The sequence below is a fragment of the Peromyscus eremicus genome, chromosome 1 (assembly GCF_949786415.1).
Source record: "Peromyscus eremicus chromosome 1, PerEre_H2_v1, whole genome shotgun sequence".
NCBI lineage: Eukaryota > Metazoa > Chordata > Mammalia > Rodentia > Cricetidae > Peromyscus > Peromyscus eremicus.
This window is the reverse complement of record NC_081416.1, coordinates 142503487-142523324: the sequence shown is the minus strand read 5'-3', so window position 1 is coordinate 142523324 and position 19838 is coordinate 142503487. Positions and strand designations below refer to the sequence as shown.

General features: G+C 43.3%; 1 protein-coding gene across 1 annotated transcript in view; it reads left to right on the top strand.

Moving 5' to 3' along the window:
• The window catches only part of Oca2 (OCA2 melanosomal transmembrane protein), a 294501-nt gene that overhangs the window by 177084 nt on the left and 97579 nt on the right, over positions 1-19838 (top strand). The window contains exons 19-21 of the mRNA XM_059273674.1: positions 8977-9036; positions 9610-9714; positions 19422-19515. Of these exons, the coding sequence (XP_059129657.1) occupies positions 8977-9036; positions 9610-9714; positions 19422-19515 (259 nt within the window). The remainder of the gene's footprint in view (positions 1-8976; positions 9037-9609; positions 9715-19421; positions 19516-19838) is intronic.

Below are 19838 nucleotides of genomic sequence, written 5' to 3'. Positions count from 1 at the left end.
CCAGACACTACAGACTTTAAAGTAACAACGAGAATATATTAATAAATTTATAACAATCAATCCATCAATTTACATGAAATGAAATACTGTCTTGAAATAGAACACCCTAACTGACTTAAGTTGCAATAGAAATTCTGAATACTATTATATCAATCAGAGAAACTGAATTAATAATGTAAATGTTTCCATCTGGAAAAGTTCAGACACAGCTGACTTCTCTGTAGAATTTTTTCAGACTGAAGTAAGAGCTAATTCTAATCCCATGAATCCATTTCAAGAGGAAACAGCTCATTTTGTAACTCTTAGGACACAGGCCTTATGGGAGAAAGAAAGCCAGAGTAACAGACCTCATGAACACAGATCTAAATATCTTTAACAAGATATTAACTGGATGCCACAATGTAAGAAACGGGCAACACAACCAAAGCAGTTTCATTTCAGTAACCGTGTTGATCTAGCACCCTAAAGTAGAGTAATCCACTCTTTGTACTAACATTATAGGGGAAAAGCCCATATGATCACTTCAATAGATGGTAAAAAGCATTTGAGAGCATTCAAAGTCACGATGAAAACTTTCAGCAAACCGCAAACCCTAACAACGACAACAGGGAAATTTGAAAATCCTAGAGGCAATGACACATTTGCTGTTGATAATAACAGTAACTTTGCCCCAAGGCTGGGAAATACACAAGGGTGCCATCTTTCTCCACCACGCCACACTGTGTTCTCTGGACAGCTGCTGTCTCTCAGTAGCGCACAGAGGCGAGGCTGGGAAATTCACAAGGGTGCGGTCTCTCTCCACCACACCACACTGTGTTCTCTGGATAGCGTAGTTGCTGTCTTGCAGCAACGCACAGAAACGAAGGGCAGAAAGACAGAAAGGTAAAAGCCAAAGTCTCCACTTGCAGACCACGTGGTCGTAAACTCACCCAGCAGGCGCCCTATCAGAACCGAAGCATAAACATAGGAAGAAGACGCAAGGCTGTGATGATCACCTACCTGCCGCTGCCACAGAAGACCTGGGAGAACAGCTGAAGAGAGAAACGGCTGCTTTGATGGGAGGTTTCAGTTCATGTTGGCTGGCTTTGCTGTTTCTGGACAGACACCGTGTTCAAGGGGCGTGCAGAGCCAAGTAGTTCCCTGTAGCTAGAAGCAGAGGTCCAGGAAGGGCCGGGGGACAGATACAATCCCCAGGGCATGACCCCAGGCCCTGCTCCCTCCAATCAGGTTCCACTTCTTGAGTGACAAAGCAGTTCATTTGGAAAACAAAAATTATTTTTCAACCAATAGTAATGAATCAGGTGGTTATTTGAATGAAAACAAAAAGAATGCTAGAATTTTCTTTTGCTTCTATATTTTTACACCTTATCTAATTTTGTTTCTACAGTTTCACTTTGCATATTTTAGAGAATTAATTCTTTGAGAATTTAGTGCTATCAATTTTGGCCATATTTACCCTCAGCTCCTCAGATTTACTCCCCACTTCTTTACCTAGGCAACTGTGTCCTCTTTCATTTTCTTCCATCATCGAGTCCTTTTTGTGCTGCTTGCTCTGGTGTTGATGGACGTGTGGCCTTTACCTGCAATATAGTCAATTTACTGGTGGTAACGCTCTTAAAGAATACTGACTCTCTCCCAGAGGCTACCAATTGCCAGTAGCTCCTCGGGTAGAGGTGGGACTTCATGTCCACTTCTGCTCTCTGTGCTGGGAGGCTCAGTCCTTGTCTGGCTCCAGGTATTGGACCTGACTGGGCCAGTGAGGAAAAGAAGATAACCCCACAGATACATAGAGAACCCGGGTTTGGGTTGACTGGGCTCTACGACAGAGAAACCACGGACCCCCAGAAGCTGAGCGTGTTTGTTGTAGAGTTGAACAGGGAGGCAAGGCAGGCCATGGCTTACAGCTGAACCAAGGAGCAAGCTTAGCTAATCTTGGTAAGAATAGTCTCTGTAGGGGGAGTACTCTTCAGGTTGTAAACCTCTTGGGGAGAAAGCTGTGGTGAACATTTTCTGCACACACTATTGACATTTGCGCTTGGATCTGAGGAAGAATTTATCATCATTCTGAGTCTCACATGGGCCAGAGTCTCCCATGGGGCTTAGGCCTTGGTGTCCCTGATGTGCCCATGCCCATGTCAACAATACACATTCTCTCAGGGCTTCATTCACTCAGGATTTCTCCCCAGGGTTTAGTCTGTTTTGGTCCCGCAAAGGCCTTGTGCATGCTGCAGTAACAGCTCTCAGTTTATATGAACAACTGCCTTGTGTTCAGAGGACACTGTTTCCCTGTATTCATTTATTGTCTGGAGTTTTACAACCTTTACACCCCCTCTTTCACAACTATTGGGAAGAAGGGGTGCGTTGTAGATGTTACATTTAGGACTGAGCATTCTGCAGGCTCTTAATCTCTGCACCATGGTCAGTTTTGGGTCTTTGTATTGAGCACTATCTACTGCAAATAGAAGCTTCTCTGAAGAAGATTGAGAAGCTTTAAAGTATGGGTATAGCAATACGTCATTAGGAGTAAATTTAATATGTTTATTTAGCAGAATAATAGTGGTAGGTTCTCCCCTAGGTCTTATGACCTGTCTAGCCACAGGTCCTTAGCTCAATCATTGTGCCTGGTTTTGGTTTCCTCTTGTGGAGTGGGACTTAAATGCAATCAGAAAGTGATGCCTACTTTCAAGATGTTTATGCTGCTCTTGCACCAGTGAGCATGTTTTGAAGGCTAGTCATCAGTGTAGCTTGCAGTGTTCACAGCTGGGTTAAGACTGATGGTTACTTTTCTCCTTCAATAGGATTGGTGGTGTCTTCATACATTTCAGCACTAGGGTCTTATAATCAAGTTCTGCGAGGTTACCAAGCACATTGGCAACAACCTGAAGTATTTGAGGATATTTAGGATCTTACTGGCCTACAATTCTGAAAGAAGAGATCCATTCCTGTCACTGGGCTTTTTAGTTGTTAGCCTGTGGTGTCTAGTAGGAGGACATTGTTGTCCTATTATGTAGTAACTACAATTGTGTGTGTGTGTGTGTGTGTGTGTGTGTGTGTGTGTGTGTGTGTGTGTGTGTGTTTAAGGGAACTTCAACAGTAATAAATAGGTTTTCAAATAACTTTTTTTGAAGGGTGTTTAGTTATTTACTCCTACCCATTTCTCATTTGTCTTTAGTGATATCCCTTTTCTTGCTGATGCCACACTCTTTTTTTTTTCCCACCACTCCATTTCTGTTACTACTTTCCCTGTAGTTAGTCTTAACAAAACTACCAACTAAGAATTTGCTACTTTAATATTTTCTACTCATAATCATTGTTACTATTCTTTACTTTTTAAAGGCCTAAGTTGTTGTTCTTTTTTAACTTCTTGATGCTTGCCTTTCCATTTTTATGCTTTATTTTTTTCATATTTATGTTTAAGACTGTAAATTTCTTTTCAGCTCATCTTGGCAACATCCTTCAGGCTTTCCTGTGCATGTTAATCATGTTTGCATTCTCAAAAAGTTACATTTATATTCGGTGACATACTGAGCATGTGGAGGTCAAAGGACAACTTGGGGAATTTCACCACATGGGTTCTTGGGATCAAACTCAGGTTGTCAGTATTGGTGTCCAGTGCCTTCACCAGCAACTGAGCTATTTTGACAGCCTTTATGTTCTTATTTACTCAAATTATTTTTATTTACATTGTGCTTCTTGTCTTACATTACTCAGTCAGTTTTGTAAAATGGCTGTGGAATTGCCTACTTGGACTTCTCATTCTTTTGTTTATGCTTCATTTACTTTTGAGTCTGTGTTATTAGTTATGTATAATTTAGAATTGCTTGCTTTTTATAAGTAATAAAAAGAAGCATGAAGCTTTCATTTGTTAAAATAGTCTTGGTACATATTTTCTTCTGCTCATTTAGTTTTGGGTATTTTATGTATTTGGATTTTAATCCAGTGTGACAACTTTCAACATTTAAGTAAGGCTTTTGTTTTATTTTATTTTACCTTACCAGTTTGTTTGATTGCCTTACCTATTTTGTTATTATTTTGTAGATGAGATTGATCTATGGAGCCAAGGCTGACATCAGACTAGTTATGGTCATCAGACTAGTTAAGGCTCTTCAGGTCATCTTTGCACCTTAGCCTTTCCAGTGCGCGGATGGTCACAATGCACCTGGCTGAGAACACTCTATTCATATGTAATGATGCTGCAGAAGCACTTGGCTCATATCATTTTATTGGCCTTATGTTTTTATTTTCAATTTCCTTTTTGACTTATTTGATTTGGTTGCTATTTAAAATTTTAGTTTGCTCTCCCACAGTCACACAACTCGATATTTTCAGTGCTATCATGTGATTTAGAGACAGCCTTCATCTTTAGCTCATAAAAGGCCAATTTTAATTGACATTTTAATACTCCAACCCTTTGTTTCTTTAAACAAAATTCTTTTGTATCTTCTATCTATGAATTCTCATTTGTAAAATGTTAGTTTTTTCTGATTTTGGTATTTCCACTTTTATCCATGTCTCTTGCCTTCTTTTGTCCCTAATGGTCCTGGACTGTAATCTCATTACTGATCTTAATCTTGGGATTCAGGAGAGGCTGCATTAATCTCTCTCAGGATGACTTGTTCCAGTCTCCAGTTTCACTGCTGCTCACACTTCCTGACTTCAGTGGCTGCTCTGCCTCAGGCTGCCAGGCAGTTTGGTGTCTTTGCCACTCAAGTATTGCAGCTCCTGCTTCGTGATGGGTAGTGTTTGCATGCAGACAAACTGCTTACTAATTCAGTCTGTGCTAAAGGGTGCTGTATCCAGAGCCTTTTTGTTTGGATGCAGAAGAGCCTGTGCTCTGCAGTCCACTGTTCTGAAGGTGGCAGCAAGGAGCTATTGTGTTCTCTTATCTCTGGGCGCAGTTGCTGTGTCCCTGTAGGGCTGTGATTTATAGCACTCCCTTTCTCTACTGTGTGTCGTTGATGGAGATGAATGATATGCATACTCTTCAAGTACAAACTAACTTTTATTTTTCAAGTGCCAAATATATTTGTCAACTTTATCCATGATAGATGGAATCACGACATATTTAATTTACCACTTTATATTATAATACACATTTGTATTTTCCTTGTAATTTGATTTTTCTTTAATTACGAGGTCAGATATTTTGAAATGAGTTATTTGGTGGAATGTTCAAGTCTGTTGAAGGTGTTATTTTAATCTTTTCATATTGCACACATAGGTTTTGAGATTTTTATGATATTAGGCATCTACATATACACATAAGGTGTGCACAGCATACCATGGATGAATATACATGTATGAGCATCTTTATATATCATCTAGCAGGAAATTTTAACTTAAATTGGACAAAAGGTTTAGCTACATCTAAGTTTTTAAATGTTCACTATTGTTTAATTGAACTTGGGTTATGTTAGATTACTGGCTAGTAAAGGGGTTTATTTTACTCTCCTATGAGACTCAGCCCATGTTCTGAGACATTTTTGGTTTCACATGGCAATATTAGAAGCGCTGCTATCACCCTCTGTGCAGAAGCTGAGGACACAGCATGACACCCCATAGCAAGGAATGGCCTGGCTCTGCATTAGCTGCTTTTCTCATAGTGACAGAACCCTTCAGAACCTCAACCTGCAGAGGGAATCATCTATTTGGCTCACGGTTTAAAAGGAACATCTATCTGTCCTGGCTGGGCAGTTGTGGTAACAGGTGGTTGTAGCTGTGAGGACAAGTGTAAGGCTGGTCATGTGGTACACAGCAGAGAAGCGGAGATGGGTGCTGGTGCTCACGGCACTTCCTCCTTTTTGTTCAGCGAGGAACCTAGTCAACAGGAGGGTAGCTCTCATATTCAGTGTTGGTCTTCCCTCCCTAGTTAAATCCCTGGGAGAACACCTTCACAAGCCTACCCAGAGGTTTGACTTCCACATCCAAATCCAGCCAAGCTGATAGTGAAGATTAGCTATTGTGAGTCTACCCCTGGTCAACTTGACACCCAAATACAATACTTTGTTTTAATATTCCACCTTTGTCCCATATTTCCACACTCCTCTCATAGTACACAATCTATTTAGTCCATCTCTGAGAATCCACAGTGTCTTAACAGTTCTGACACTGTTCAAAAGTCTAAGTGCAGAATCCCTAGGGAGATGCAGGTCAGGTCTCAACTATGAGCTCTTAAAAAATCAAAACCAACCAAGAACAACAATAAAGTAACAAGCTATAGACTTCCAATACTCAAAGACACAGAGTAAACATCCCCAATTTAAAAAGAGAGGAGAGAACCGCATCCTGCAGTTCCATGTCTGGCCCTTGGGCCTTGTGATGGGATCTTTTGGGCTTCAACCATCATGGGTAGCTCTGCCTCTGCAGGTCTCCCTCCTGCAGGACACAACTCTTCTCTCTCGGGCTGGCTCCTCTCTCCTCCTGCAGCTTTCCTTGGTTGACATCCATCGTTCTGGTAACTCGAGTGTCTTGGTCTCCATTGTAATTTAGACTTTGCTTTCGTAGCTTCGCTAGAGGCTCTTCAAGGCTTTCTTGCAGGAGTCTTACCCTGAGACACAATGCCTGGCCTCAGCATAGTTTCTGCACCTTGGTGGAAGCCTCCACAACTCTGTAACTCTTGAATTTTGCATTCTTGTCAAACAAGCACTATGTGGGTCACACTGTCAACTTTTGCGGCTGTTATAGTAGCTTCTCTGTCCCTCAATGGTTAAACTTGGGAAAATAATTCCCTAGATGGTTGTTTTTGAAAAAGGAACCAATTTAGTGGCATTTTAAAGCCAGGCTCTCTCACTTGAAATGCATTTGTAGTTTTAAAAGTTGGAGTCATCCTATTGTCCCTGTGTGGTGGGAAAGGTTTCTCTTTAATGCCACTTACTCATCTTCTTCACAATTGTGGCCACTTTTTCGGGAAACCCATATTATCTGAGCTATAAACTCACCTAGACTATTTTCCTCATCAAACTGCACATTTTTCATGTATTTATGTTCTCGCACTATAGCTCTGACCAAAAGCACTAAGTGTTAACCATATCAAGGCCTGGATGTGCTTCTCTCTTGAAGTTTCTCCAACAACTGAATACATTACCTTTAAATTTAGCTTCACTGAAGTTTTCAGGATAGAGGCTGAAAAGAGCCAGAATTTTTGCCATCATGTAACATGAATGACCTCTAGCCCGTTTTGTGGGAGACTTTTGTTCTCCCTGAAACCTCATGGACACAGTCTCCAATCCCCAATGCCTTCAGCATACTGGTCTTTCACACTTACACTAGAATGGCCCATCCATGCTTATAGCATTCTAGGGCTTCTGTGGTCTCAGCTATAAAGTCTTCGAAATTCTTCCACAAGCCAATTGTAAATGCCTTAGTACCACAAGGTCAGGTTCATTGTCAACTTGACTGAATTTAGAAACACTATGGCTGTGACAGTGTTTTCGGAACAGTTCAACTGGAGAGGAAAGACCCACCCTAAATGTGGGTGGTACCATTCCATGCACTGAGGTCCTAGATTATTATTAAAGGTAAAACAGAGTGGAGCATTGGCATTCATCTCTTTCTGCTTCCTGAGAGTGGATACAGTGTGACCAACTTCTCTATGCTCTTACTGCCATCCTTTCCCTGCCATGATGGGCTAGACCCTCAAATTCTAGGCCCAAATCAAATCTCCCCTTTTACTTTTGACATTTGTTGTTACAGAAAGAATAAATGTAATAATACCACAACAGCCCTACCCCCATACCAAGCTTCTGTATTATTTTTCTCATTGCTGTAACAAAATACTTGGCAACTTCAGGGAGGGAGAGTTTGTTTTGCCTCACAATTTGAGGCTATCATCATGGAGAAAGTGATAGAAATGACTTTAGATATGGTGGCAGAAACATGAAAGAGATGGTCACATTGTGTCCACAGTCAGGGAGCAGAGGGAGATGAATGCTGCTACTCAACTTGCTTACTCTTTTCCACTTTCTATCCAGTCTGAGACCCCAGCCCATGGAATAGTGGGTGGGTTTTCCTTCCTAAGTTATATCTGTTTGGAACACCCTCACAGACATTCCTAGAGTCATGTCTCTGAGGTGATTCTAAATCCCAACAAGTTGATGGTGAAGTTGAGAAGCTCCAGACATTGGTAGCACAGAAACTGGGCAGCCCTGCTATGGGTAGATTATCCTGATCCAGTTAATGTTCAAAAGTACACTGATTGAGAGTTGTGTTCAAAGTTCCTGCTCTACCATCTTCAAATGAAGTTCAACTGGAAACTGCACATATGGACCAGGATTCTGTAACTTACATTCACACACATTCAAGTTGACATTTCAATATTAATCCTCCTTCAGTGCAACTCCTGTGGAAATGTCACACACTGAAGAGGCAATGGGCAGCTGGGTTGCTGTCCTACCCCAGTGCTGTGTCCTTTGCCTGAGACCAAGCTGTGGTCCTACCACAATCTCTTGAGCATCTGCCATCTTATTCTACTCTTCTACATTCCGCTGGAAACAGATTCTCATGAAGACACATTCCTCATGCTGTGAAAATGGCCATGTGTCTCATAAGATGTCCTTCTTTCTCTCTCTTGCTTTAAGCGTTGTAAGAACTGCATTAAAAAAAAAACTGAATTTTTAAAATGCATTGGAAATGCAGCTCACTTAAAAAGACCTTTTTTTATGGATTGACATTCCTTTGTGAGCAATCAAATGGTATCTTCCATGTAGACCTTAGATAAAAGGATTGCCTCCTGTCCAGATTTAAATCTAACGTAGAGGTTGACACAAATCAACGAGGAATTCCTGCCCTTGCTATTGTACATTTTCCCTCTGGGCATCTTCTTGAGTGTACATGATAGCAAATTAATTTATAGACTGTGTTAAGGAGTCTAATCTTTAATGAGAAATGATAATCTGGGCCTAGCTTATATTCCCTTCTGATTTGAAAGACATAAGAAATCTTCATATATTCTCATTTTTAAACACATCTTTCTTCTAGGCCTTGGCACAACTTCACCTGGTAGAGTATGTTGGAGAACAGACTGCCTTGCTGATAAAGGTACACTGAGTGTTCTAATAGAATGTGTTTTAGCTACTGATCTTTGATTTTTGTTAAAAGAAAAAAATGTCTGGTAAGAATGTTACATTAATTATGTCAATTAAGTCCAAAGCACTAAAGGGAGCCTACTTTATCCTGGGTAGCCTAGAGATGAAGGGATACTTTTATCAAAAGAATATATAATTATAGATGCTTGCTAATTTGCTTTGGCCTTTAGTTAAAATATGTCTAAAAAGGGGCAGTGCCCAGTAAGTGAGTGCTGCAGAGATTCCTATCTTAGGACTCTGCTGGGCCATCAAGCAGGAGGATCAGTCTGTGTGGCCCCCAGATGTGATGTGGGTAAGAAATGTTCACTCCTCTGCCTACAGAGCTATTTGGCGGTGAATGGCTCCCCACTCCATCACTTATGGCCACTGTTCCTGGTATAGGTGTGAGCCTGGTTTGCATGTCTATGCTTACCTTGGTCTTACCATGTGTCAGAGGAAGGACTGAAAATCTTTTGACTCTTCCCATGTGTGTGATTTAGCAGTGCAATGGTTAATGCATAGCATGGCTATTATCTGCTCCTTTTAGATGGTTCCAGAAGATCAGCGCTTGGCAGCTGCCATCGTACTAATAGTGTGGGTCTCAGCCTTGGCGTCGTCTTTGATTGACAACATCCCATTTACTGCCACAATGGTGAGTTGTGTGTTCCTGTGTTTAAGACCCAAACAGCCTGTACTCATCTGGGCTCACCTTTCCTTCCTAAGAAGCATAGTATGAAACCAACCCCCGTGTTGTTCTTACATGTAAGGAAAAAAATGTGAGCTGATCCTGAGGCAGCTGGGCATGGAACCAAGAGGCTAATGACAGGCTGGGGACCAGGGTCTGCAGGATGACAGCACACCATGGGTGACTACCTGTTTTGGGAGCCCAGCTGAGGGCTGCTACCTCTCCCAGAAAAAAAAAAGTTTTATTTTTTCAAAGGGACTTCAAGACACCAAAAGACTGAGCTATATTGCCTTTGTTACCTTCAAATGCAGAAGTTATTTATTATAAGTAGTTTGCATGGCTTCTGGTATGTGGCCAGTGCAGGGATTTTAAGTCTCCATTTGGTTCTAACCAGTCAACACCAAGACCTCCATCCCTAGGACATCTTCTGTGTCATTGATTCTTTGGCTTAGGGCAGGGCTGTGAACCTTGGTGTGAAAAACTAAAAGTGGGAACAGAGACTGAAAGGTAAGAGCTGGGTCTCTCTATAAACAGCTCCAGATCCAAGGGTGCTTAGTATAGGGCAGAAGACTGAGTGCCCCTTGTAGCAGGATGCCAGCTGGGGAGTTCTCTCTGTTTCTCTTGAGGCCCCAAGGGCCCCACCATCACCCATAGATAGTCCATCTATTCTGTCATAATCTTCTGGGAACAAGGGACCCCAAGGTGAGTGCAGCAGAGCTGGCAATGTAAGGAGAGGGCTGGCCAGTCTTATAGCCTCACCTTCCCCCAGAACCCACATTTTTCGGACCTCCCTATCAATCTGGAATTCATTTCCTGCTACCTTTTACCCTCTAGTGATCCAGTGTGGTTCTTGTTTCAAGGCATGGGTTTGGGAATTCTGAACAAATGCAGTGGCTGTTATTTCTAGTGATCACATCTCGAACAAGACCCATGAGGTCTCCAGGAGTCCAGAATGGTGCATTTAAGGGGTCCTGAGAGTCTGTGAAATTTGCAATAAGCAGTATGCTTAGATATGAAAGACACACTGAGTGCTTTCCCTTTGGGTAATGAACAAGACAATGTTATCTATGAGCATGCTTTACTAGTCAGAGGCTCAGCAAGAGAAGCAAGGAAAGAGGGCTGGGAATGAAGCTGCTGAACGTCAGTGTTTGCAAGACTGTTAATCTGTATGTTAGACAACGCAAAGGATCTACTTTTAGCAGTTAGGATGGATAGATGATTTGTTTCAGATACTGTAGAGATAAAATTCAGTTAATAAATCACTGTGCTCCTCTGTAGGCCCAATAAACTAACCAGGAGAACCTGAAATAGATGACATTGACAGGTGGTGCTGCCCTGATGTGCATCTTCAGCCCCTGAGACAACAGGTGACTTTACACACTTACCTTGTCCTGGAAAGGCTGCGTCATGTGGTCCCAGGACATAAGTGTTTGTCACAGGCTTTCTCTGTTCTTCCTGCTTGCTTTGGAAGATCGGAAGGAAAGACAGACATGGAAATAAGCAACTCTACGGCAGGACAGGCTTCATTTGCGAAGGGCCTGAGGAGGGGACAGGTCTAGTCTAAGAAACCAGAGAGACTGCTGTTGCTTACAGGCTGGGTGTCGTCACGCAGAAAAGGGAAAGAGGGCAAAGGACAGAACACCTTCCCTTTTGGGTTGTGGTGACTATTGTTAGAGGTAGCTAGGGACGTGAGTAGTGACTCAAGGAATGTCACACGATGGGTAAACATCTCTCGTGATCAGTTTGCTGGGGTTTGATTGGATGGACAGAACAAGAATATAGAAAAACAAGTTACTTTAGACTTGGGGATTGCCACTGCCATCTCTTTCTGAAATGGAGAAACTTTACAAAATGATGTGGCTCTGGCTAACAGCCCCGAATACTCCCTGTTGAAATTTTCTTCTGGGGAAGTCTCCACACCAAAATCTTATTGGAAGTAAACAGGAAGTGCCCCATATTCAAACACTTTTGTTGTTCGAATATGACTCATCTGTTGAAGTGTCGGGAGCTGGAGGACCGTGAAGGCATCCACTGATGGCATCATTGCCTGATGTTATTTAAGCCACTACGCACTTACCCAACTCATTTCTGCTCCTATAAGTAACTCCTCACCCGCACAGCTGTAAGCAGTCCCAGCAAAAGCCATTGGTTCACTGAACTGGACCTTGGTCTGTTGTTGGTTTCCTATCTGGGGTGAGGATAGGATCAAACATGTACGTGTTTGCTTTTGCTGCCCAGGAATAGTGTCACTCAGCAATGTGGTGTATTGTTTCCCTCCAAGCTGACACACATAGATCAAGGTTCTCCATTTAGTCTCTTCCACAGTGTGCTACTGAAGAAGATGAAGCCCTGTCTTGATGACTTTACTATCACTGTGATAAAACACCTCGACCAAAGCATTTCATTTGTCTTAACATTTCAGAGGATCACAGTTCTGGATGGCAAAGGGAACAAAGAGTTGAGAGCTAATATCTTGATTTATCATCGTGAGGCAGATAGGGATAGACAGCACTGGGAATTGTGTGACTCTTTTGAAACCTCAAAGCCTGCCCCCACTGGCTTATTTCTAAACAAGGCCACGCCTCCTAATCCTTCCCAAACAGATCCACCAACTGGCAACAAAGTATTCAAATAGATAAGCCTATGGATGCCATTCTCATTCTAACCACTGCATATTCAAATTTACAAAGTTGGCTCTCTAAGGAGGTGGGAAGGTAAAAGCAATACTGTGAGCAACTGAGACCATTTATCCGTAATGTTTCATTTCTTCAAAGTAAAACAAATAGAAAGTACTGAGACAAAGGCAGTAACAAATTCAAACTTCCTCATGTGCATGGGAGCGAGTTCTGTACATGTCTGTGTGCACAGGCATGCCATTGTGTAGTTAGATCTTCACTGGACCCCTCCTTGCTTTTCTAATCACTTGTCTTAATAGAGCAGATCTTTTTATAGCTTGACCTCTCCCACACTTTGGCACAGCTTTTCATTGTTGGCTTAATAGTTGTGTTAGGCATTGAAGGTTCACTGTTCATGCGCTGCATTTCTTTTATACCGAGTAAGGCTTCCATCTTCTATACACATCTGTGCTGTATCTTGTTCCAATCCTTCATTTTTGTCTTTTAAGATATTGTTTCTCTGGTTGGAGAAATGCGTCAGCAGTTAAGAGTACTAGCACCCACATGGTGGTTCACAATCATCTGTAACTCCAGTCCCAGGGGATCCAACACCCTCTTCAGGCCTTTGAGGACCCCAGAAGTGCTCATGGTACACAGATATAATGAAGACAGAATATTCAAAGGCATAAAAATAAAAAAAAATTAATTTAAATTTAATTTCATTTTGGTTTCTTTAAAAAATATCAGTATGCAAATAGGTTTTTAAAATTTTCATGTAGATAACTTTAGCAGGCAACAACTTTATTCACGGTATTAGTGAGGACCATCTCATTTGTAACACATATAAAATAGCATTAGTATTTCAACCTGTAGCAGAGCATAGCAGGTCCACCCTTGGATGAGGGCAAAGCCATATGCACACAAGGGGAACACAGGAGTGAAGACAGGTTTGTTACTTGTTCAAATAAAAAGAGCACTGGGAAAGCTCCCAAAGCACATCTCCTTAAACAAAGGAGACAAAGGGATTTTATTAGGGAAACTCATGCATATTCATGTAGAAGAAAAGAGTCATGCCTGGCATATACGGATAGAAGTGTGAATTAATCACAGAAGGCTACCTTCCCCAAAGTAACTCTTTGTTTACATCCTCTCCAGTCTACCATCCTCCAGTCACTCACTGTCAGTGCTTTACTGTGTCCCCTAGAGCCACAGGCTCCGCCTTTGCCTGTCCCTCCTGCTGGGCCTCCCCTATCCTGAGAGGTGCCATTGTCTTAGTGGAGGGAGGGCGACTCCCTTTACCACGGTGCTAGAATCTCCTTTGCCTTTGCTTGGTTGATTTTGCCTCTGGTCACAGCTCTCTGTCCTGACCCCTGCACATTCGTGATTGCTGATGGAGATTGGGAATCCTAAGCTTGTGCTTGCAGAGTATGATGGCAAGTGCCATGCAGAGGCTTTTGCTCCTGTGATTTTAGCACATGTGGAAGATGATGCAATGGTCCTTTGCACTTGATGAGTGTCAGTGTGGGGTGGTCGTGGTGGTGGTGGTGGTGGTGTAGTGAGGAGATGGTAGGCATGGCTGCTCCATTATCAGGGTAAGGGCTTTTTATTGTGACTAAAGAGAGAGACAATATCCAGAGGCAACTAGAGGAGTTCAGAGTAGAGAGAAAGAGAAAGCAGACTAGATATGGCCAGCTCTAGAGAAGTGGGAGAGTCGGGGAGAATAGTGGGGCTAGTGAGATAGCAAGAGATAGAGAGAGAGGAGAGAGAGAGAGAGAGAGAGAGAGAGAGAGAGAGAGAGAGAGAGAGAGAGAGAAGGCGCACATGGGAGAAAATAACAAGAGAGCAAAAGGATAGAGAGACAGCTAGAACTAGAAAGAGGGAGTAAGAGAGGAAATAGAGACAGAGTGATGAAGAAATCCTGTGGCTTATGATCCTGTGGATGATGGGAAGGGAAGAGTGCTATCATGGGCTTTGAAGTGTATAACAGGTACTTGTGATACCCAGGTTGCCTGGAGGCCAGTGTGGGCTGTGATATGCTGATAGGCACCACAGGTAGCCATCCAGTCCCTTCAGCCAGAGGTAAAGGGGAATGACTCCTTTTGGCAGCTGGGAACCAGTTTCTCTAGTTCCTGAGGAATGCTGGCCTCCATCAAACCACCAGAAATCCTTCTCTAGTCCAGCTTGAGCTCATTTCTAGGCATGGACAGCCTGAGACCTGACAACGGGGTTGCAGAATGCATGTGTGGCCCAGGGCCAGTTAGGTGGAAATAGCCAGCTGCCTGTTACAGCTTTTGGTTTTATTTGTACCTTTGCAGTCAGTGATAAGCTGCCTGGGAATTTTCCATTGCTCAGTAAAAGACCAGGCTTGAGAATCTGTGCCCTCCTTCGTCCATCCTCTCACTGCCTGCCTCCCCCAGCAGAACTTTCTCCTGGACCAGCTGTGGTAAGCTGAAGTCCATGCTCCTGGGCTTCAGGGGCTGCTTTCTGCATTTCTTCTTCTCTAGCTTTTTCTGTCCAAGCCCAGATGTGTGAAGTGAGTCCCTCACCCCCCATGAACCCACATTCAGCAGTTTTCCTCACCGATTTGGCTCCCACCCCCTGACTGATCAGTGATGTGAGGGGCATCAGTTTTCCTGTTTGCGGAGTCCCTTCTAACTAGAAGCACCTTCACCTTACACAGCTGTGGAGCCTTCTGCATCCAGGGGAGCTGTGTAGGCCCACAGAGGCTTCCTAGTGAGACCTTACTCAAAGTCAGAGAATCTGAGCTTGCTTTACCCAGCAGGGCTGCATCACTAGGTGTTTTGAAGGATCTACACTTGGCTGTATGTTGTGTTTTGATCTTGAAAGTGGGAGGTCCTTTGCCTCACCCCTTGGCATTGTATAAAATGCCCTTTGGAATAAACCTCAAGGCGACTGGGTATTGACCTAGGGCCCTCCTGAAACTGTCCTGTGTCTCTGTTTTTCTTATCAGCTCCTTCTATCTATCATTTCCTCATTCCTTTCTTCTCCCCCCTAAAACCCTTCACAGGTTGGAGCTGGACTCCGGCAGACTCCCACAGGGAACATAAAGAGAATAAATACACAAAGGACCAAAGAGCTGGTAGATACAGCTGCTGTTTTGAAGGACAAATGCAGTCATGTAGCTAAAGACTATTTGGTGAGATGTAGCACCTGCTGGAATCGTTCCCTTAGAACAGTGGTTCTCAACTTTCCTAATGCTGTGACCCTTTAATACAGTTCCTCATGTTGTGGTGACCCCCAAACATAAAATTATTTCATAATTTTAATTTTGCTACTGTTATGAATTGCAATGTAAATATCTGATATGTGATTGTAAGGATTAAAAAAAAGAAAAGAAAAGAAAAAGAAAGGCAAAGTGGGTACCTTTTGGCAGGCCCTGCTAAGATATGCCACTGAGCCAACGTGCCACCAGGCAACAGAGTTAGTGCAAGAGGTTTATTGGGGGAGGGGAGAGTGAAGAGCAAATGGCCATGTTGCAGTTGGAACATGAGAGAGGCAGGCAGGCAGTCAGGCAGAGAAACGGAGAGAACAAGGAAGAGACAAGAGGAAGAAGAGAGGCAGGAGAGGTAAGAGAAGAAAGACGAGGCAAGAGAGCGAGCTGTGCCTGGTGGGCACTTTTAAAGGCTGCACATGTTGCACACCCGAGGGCAGGAAGGCAGGTGATGATGTAATTCTCCGGAGACAGAGGCAGACTGCTGGTACAGTGGTCACAGGCCACCCCTTTGAAAGGGCCATTTGATCCCAAGGAGGTCACAACCCATAGGTTAAGAACTCCTGCCTTAGAACAATGGCCGAGTAATTCTGTTATCCCGAGGACATATGAGACGAAAGAGAAAACGCAGCCTGTCTCTCTTCTCTGTGTCAGGTCTCCGAACTGTCCCCACACTCATCACGTTACTGTGTACAAACAGCAGCTCACGTTTGTCAGTGGTCAGGAAAGGATGGCATGTAACTGGGAGGGAGGGAATTCAGGGAATTGGCTCATAACTGGTGGGATGACACCATGGAAATTTTATTGATGCCCAGAGTAAAAACAAGCAGTCAGTAGAGGAGTTCATGCTTCCCTGCTGGCTGGACAAGGCTTCAGGAATGTTTTAATCAGAGCAGTGTAGATGAAGGAATTCACATCCCAGGGTTTGGGATGAACTAATTTTGTTACTAGTTTTATTTATTTATTTATTTGCTTACTTATTTATTTATTTTTGAGACAAGGCTTCACTAACTTGCCCTGGGCCTTGAACTCACTATGTAGACTAGGCTAGCCTTGAACTCTTGAGTCTACCTCTTGAATGCTGGAATTAAAAGCTGTTTACCACTATGCCTGGCTATTTTAGCTTCTTCTTCTTTTTTTTTTTTTGAAACTGAAGCAAAATGTTTCTGACTTTCGTCCCTTCTGCGTGTTCCTAGGTTCCTGTTGTTCGAGACAACAGCTGTGGCTAGCCCTCTGCCTGGGGCCCTTCCCTTCGCTGCTCATTGTTAACTGTGAAATATTAAACAATAGTTAGCACTACTAATATTTAATGCAATGAGAATAGCCATAGAGTGTCTGAAGGAAGGGGTCAGTGTGAGGCCCCTGGTCCTCATCACGTGCCAGGGCTCATCCCTTGCTTGCTTGAGGTGGAGGGAAAGCTGAATGGGAGGGACAATGGAAGACACTGGCATCCTGGTGTCGAGATACTTTGATATTTGAACACATATTTCCATGCCCTTCACACCCACCTGCCTTTTCTTCCTTCTCCTCCTGTCTGCAGTAGGCAAGAGCTTATGGGACTCCAAGAGCAGCCCTGTAGCAGCAGAACTCCTGGACCTCTGCTACAGTGCCCTCACGGCTACACTGGAGACCCGAGATAAGTGCTAGGGACTGAGAGTTCTCAGACACTCTTCCTTTGTTGAAGCCTCTTCTGTTCAAACTCCTTGGCTTGAACAGGAAAGATTCTGTGGCAACTTTCACATTTAAAATGTTATTGTTTTTATTCTGGGCTGATTTCAAGTGATGGCCATTTATGCACATAATTTTATAGTTTTTAAAAACCGATTTCTTGGGTATACCTAGTCGTGTGTATTGCCATCTAGCCCCAGTGTGAAAGTCACATCTTGAAGGCTGTCTTGTTCTTCACCAACTTTTTACCCCAGGTTTCTTTCCAGGCCCAACAAGAAGGTGTTCACGCAGCTGTAGCTGTTGGCATAGGGAAAAACACTCAGAGATGATGAAAGTCAAAAGTACTTCACACGAGCTTTTCCTTTTTGCTTTTCACTTGATGCCGTTATTGCTTTTAGCCTTTTCTTTTCTAAAATGTTCAGAAACAAAATAATATAGAGAGCTGAGCCAGGCTGAGTGGACTGTAATTAGGCTAAATAACACAGCAGTTATAGGGATCCATGGCTGTTTCTGCAGAAGGAGGATCTGGGATTGAATCCCAATATGCCATTTATGAGAGCTAAATAAGGCCGTCCCTAGAGGAATAGGAATGTGAGCAGCAAAGACACTGTCTCTTCCATTAGCTTGGCAATGTGGGCTGCAGGCCTTTCCCAATGGGTAGGTGATTAGTGAGTCCTCTGGCTAGGGAAGGTGGCCTGGGAGGGACATTGCAGGGCATCTTTCTTTTTTTATTTTTTTGACTGGCAGTCATGTAGCCAGATTTAGGTCGACACACTCTGCAAACCACTGTGATATATTTAGGGGACCAAGACTCTGAGAAAAGGATAATCAGAGTGTATCTCAAACACACAGGACAGCAAACTGTCGGTTGTAAATACACTCAAAGAGATCATACTTTAAAAGCACAACATACGTTTCTTACAGAAATGTCACAGTCCTAGATGTTTCATTGGTTACGATAATGCAAAATTTTTCTATTAGAAGAGGGCCACTGGCTATTGGTAGGACTCTCTGGAAACTGATATTCCTGGTTGTAAACTCTGTACATGTCCTAGCACAAATGCCGCAGGTCAGGATGACTGGGGAGAACAGTGGTGAGAGGCAGCTTTCCCAGGGTGCTGCTTCTGAGCAGAGACTATTTTCATGATTTGGTGGTAAAACCTACCACTATTGCGTCTTCTCATGCCCCACTCTCATCCTCTTATTTTTTTACATTTCTCTTGTTTATGTGGGTGGTGGTGGTGGATGACAGTGGTGTGTGTGTGTGTGTGTGTGTGTGTGTGTGTGTGTGTGTGTGTGTATGTGTAGTGGTGGTGGTCAGAGGTCACCTTGCAGGAGTCAGTTCTCTCCTAACATGTGGTTCCGGGAATCAAACTTGGGTCAACAGGTTTGGCAACAAGTGCCCTTACCCTCCGAGCCGTCTCACCAGCCTTCATCTGTCAACTGAAGTGACAGCAGACACATTGGAGGAGGAGTGATTTAATGTGGACTGAGATGGTGCCTGGTGCACAGCATGACACCGGCAGGATTTCATAAACACTGGATTCGTTGTTCTTAGGCACCACATGAGACAGGATATGACTTTATCCACTGTGATCCATGGCAGCAGCCTGGGCAGCTTCAAATGAGGAAACCTCATCTGGCTAGGACCAGACCAGACAGATGGGTACAAACTCAAGGTTTTGTGCATGCCAGAATTTGCTTTGGCTCCCTTTGCTGCATCTGGTGCTCTTTTTTTTTTTTTTTTTTTTAATTTATTTAACAGTCTGGTTATTAAAAAAAAAAAAAAAAAAAAAAAGCAAAAAGAAAACAACTCTCTGAAGACCAGTGAGATAGCTTAGTGGTTAAAGGCACTTGCCACCCAAGAATATAAGCCTGCCAACCTGAGCCATGTGAAGTTGGGAGGAAAGAACTGACTCCATTTTACAAGGTTGGCCTTCCACACTTGTGCTGTGATACCTCCACCCCATCACACACACACACACACACACACACATACACACACACACACAAATAAATAATAATAATAATAATGATAGCGTAGGAATAGTAACAACAACAATAATAACATAAGGCCCCTTCATTCTGTAAGTCTGTCGCAGTGTGTAGCTCTTGTAGGTTTCTATGACATGTGGCTACAGTGTCCCTTTCTTCCACAGATTCCTGTACTTTTGAACCTGAGCCAAGACCCTGAAATTAGTTTGCCTGCGCTGCCGCTCATGTATGCTCTGGCTCTCGGTGCCTGCCTGGGAGGTAAGCGGTCCTGACTTCATTGTGGGAAAACCACACCGACACCGTGGGGCAGACAAGAAGGAGCTGGTAGATAGCCAATCAAAAGTAAACTCAGGAGAACCCTGATTTCAAAGTTTGAACAGTCAGAATTCCTTAGTTCCTCTGGGAAGCCTGTCAGCTTTCGCCCTGTCCTTGCATGCCTTGGGTCCTGGAACCCTAGTTAGGAGCAGCAAGGGGAAGAAGAAAAGGAAAAAGCATGGGCATACAGAAAAACTGCGATCAGGTGGTCTGGACTCAGAGAAAGAAGTTGCAGTTCCCGGGGAGCTCAGAGTTTATTGTGTACA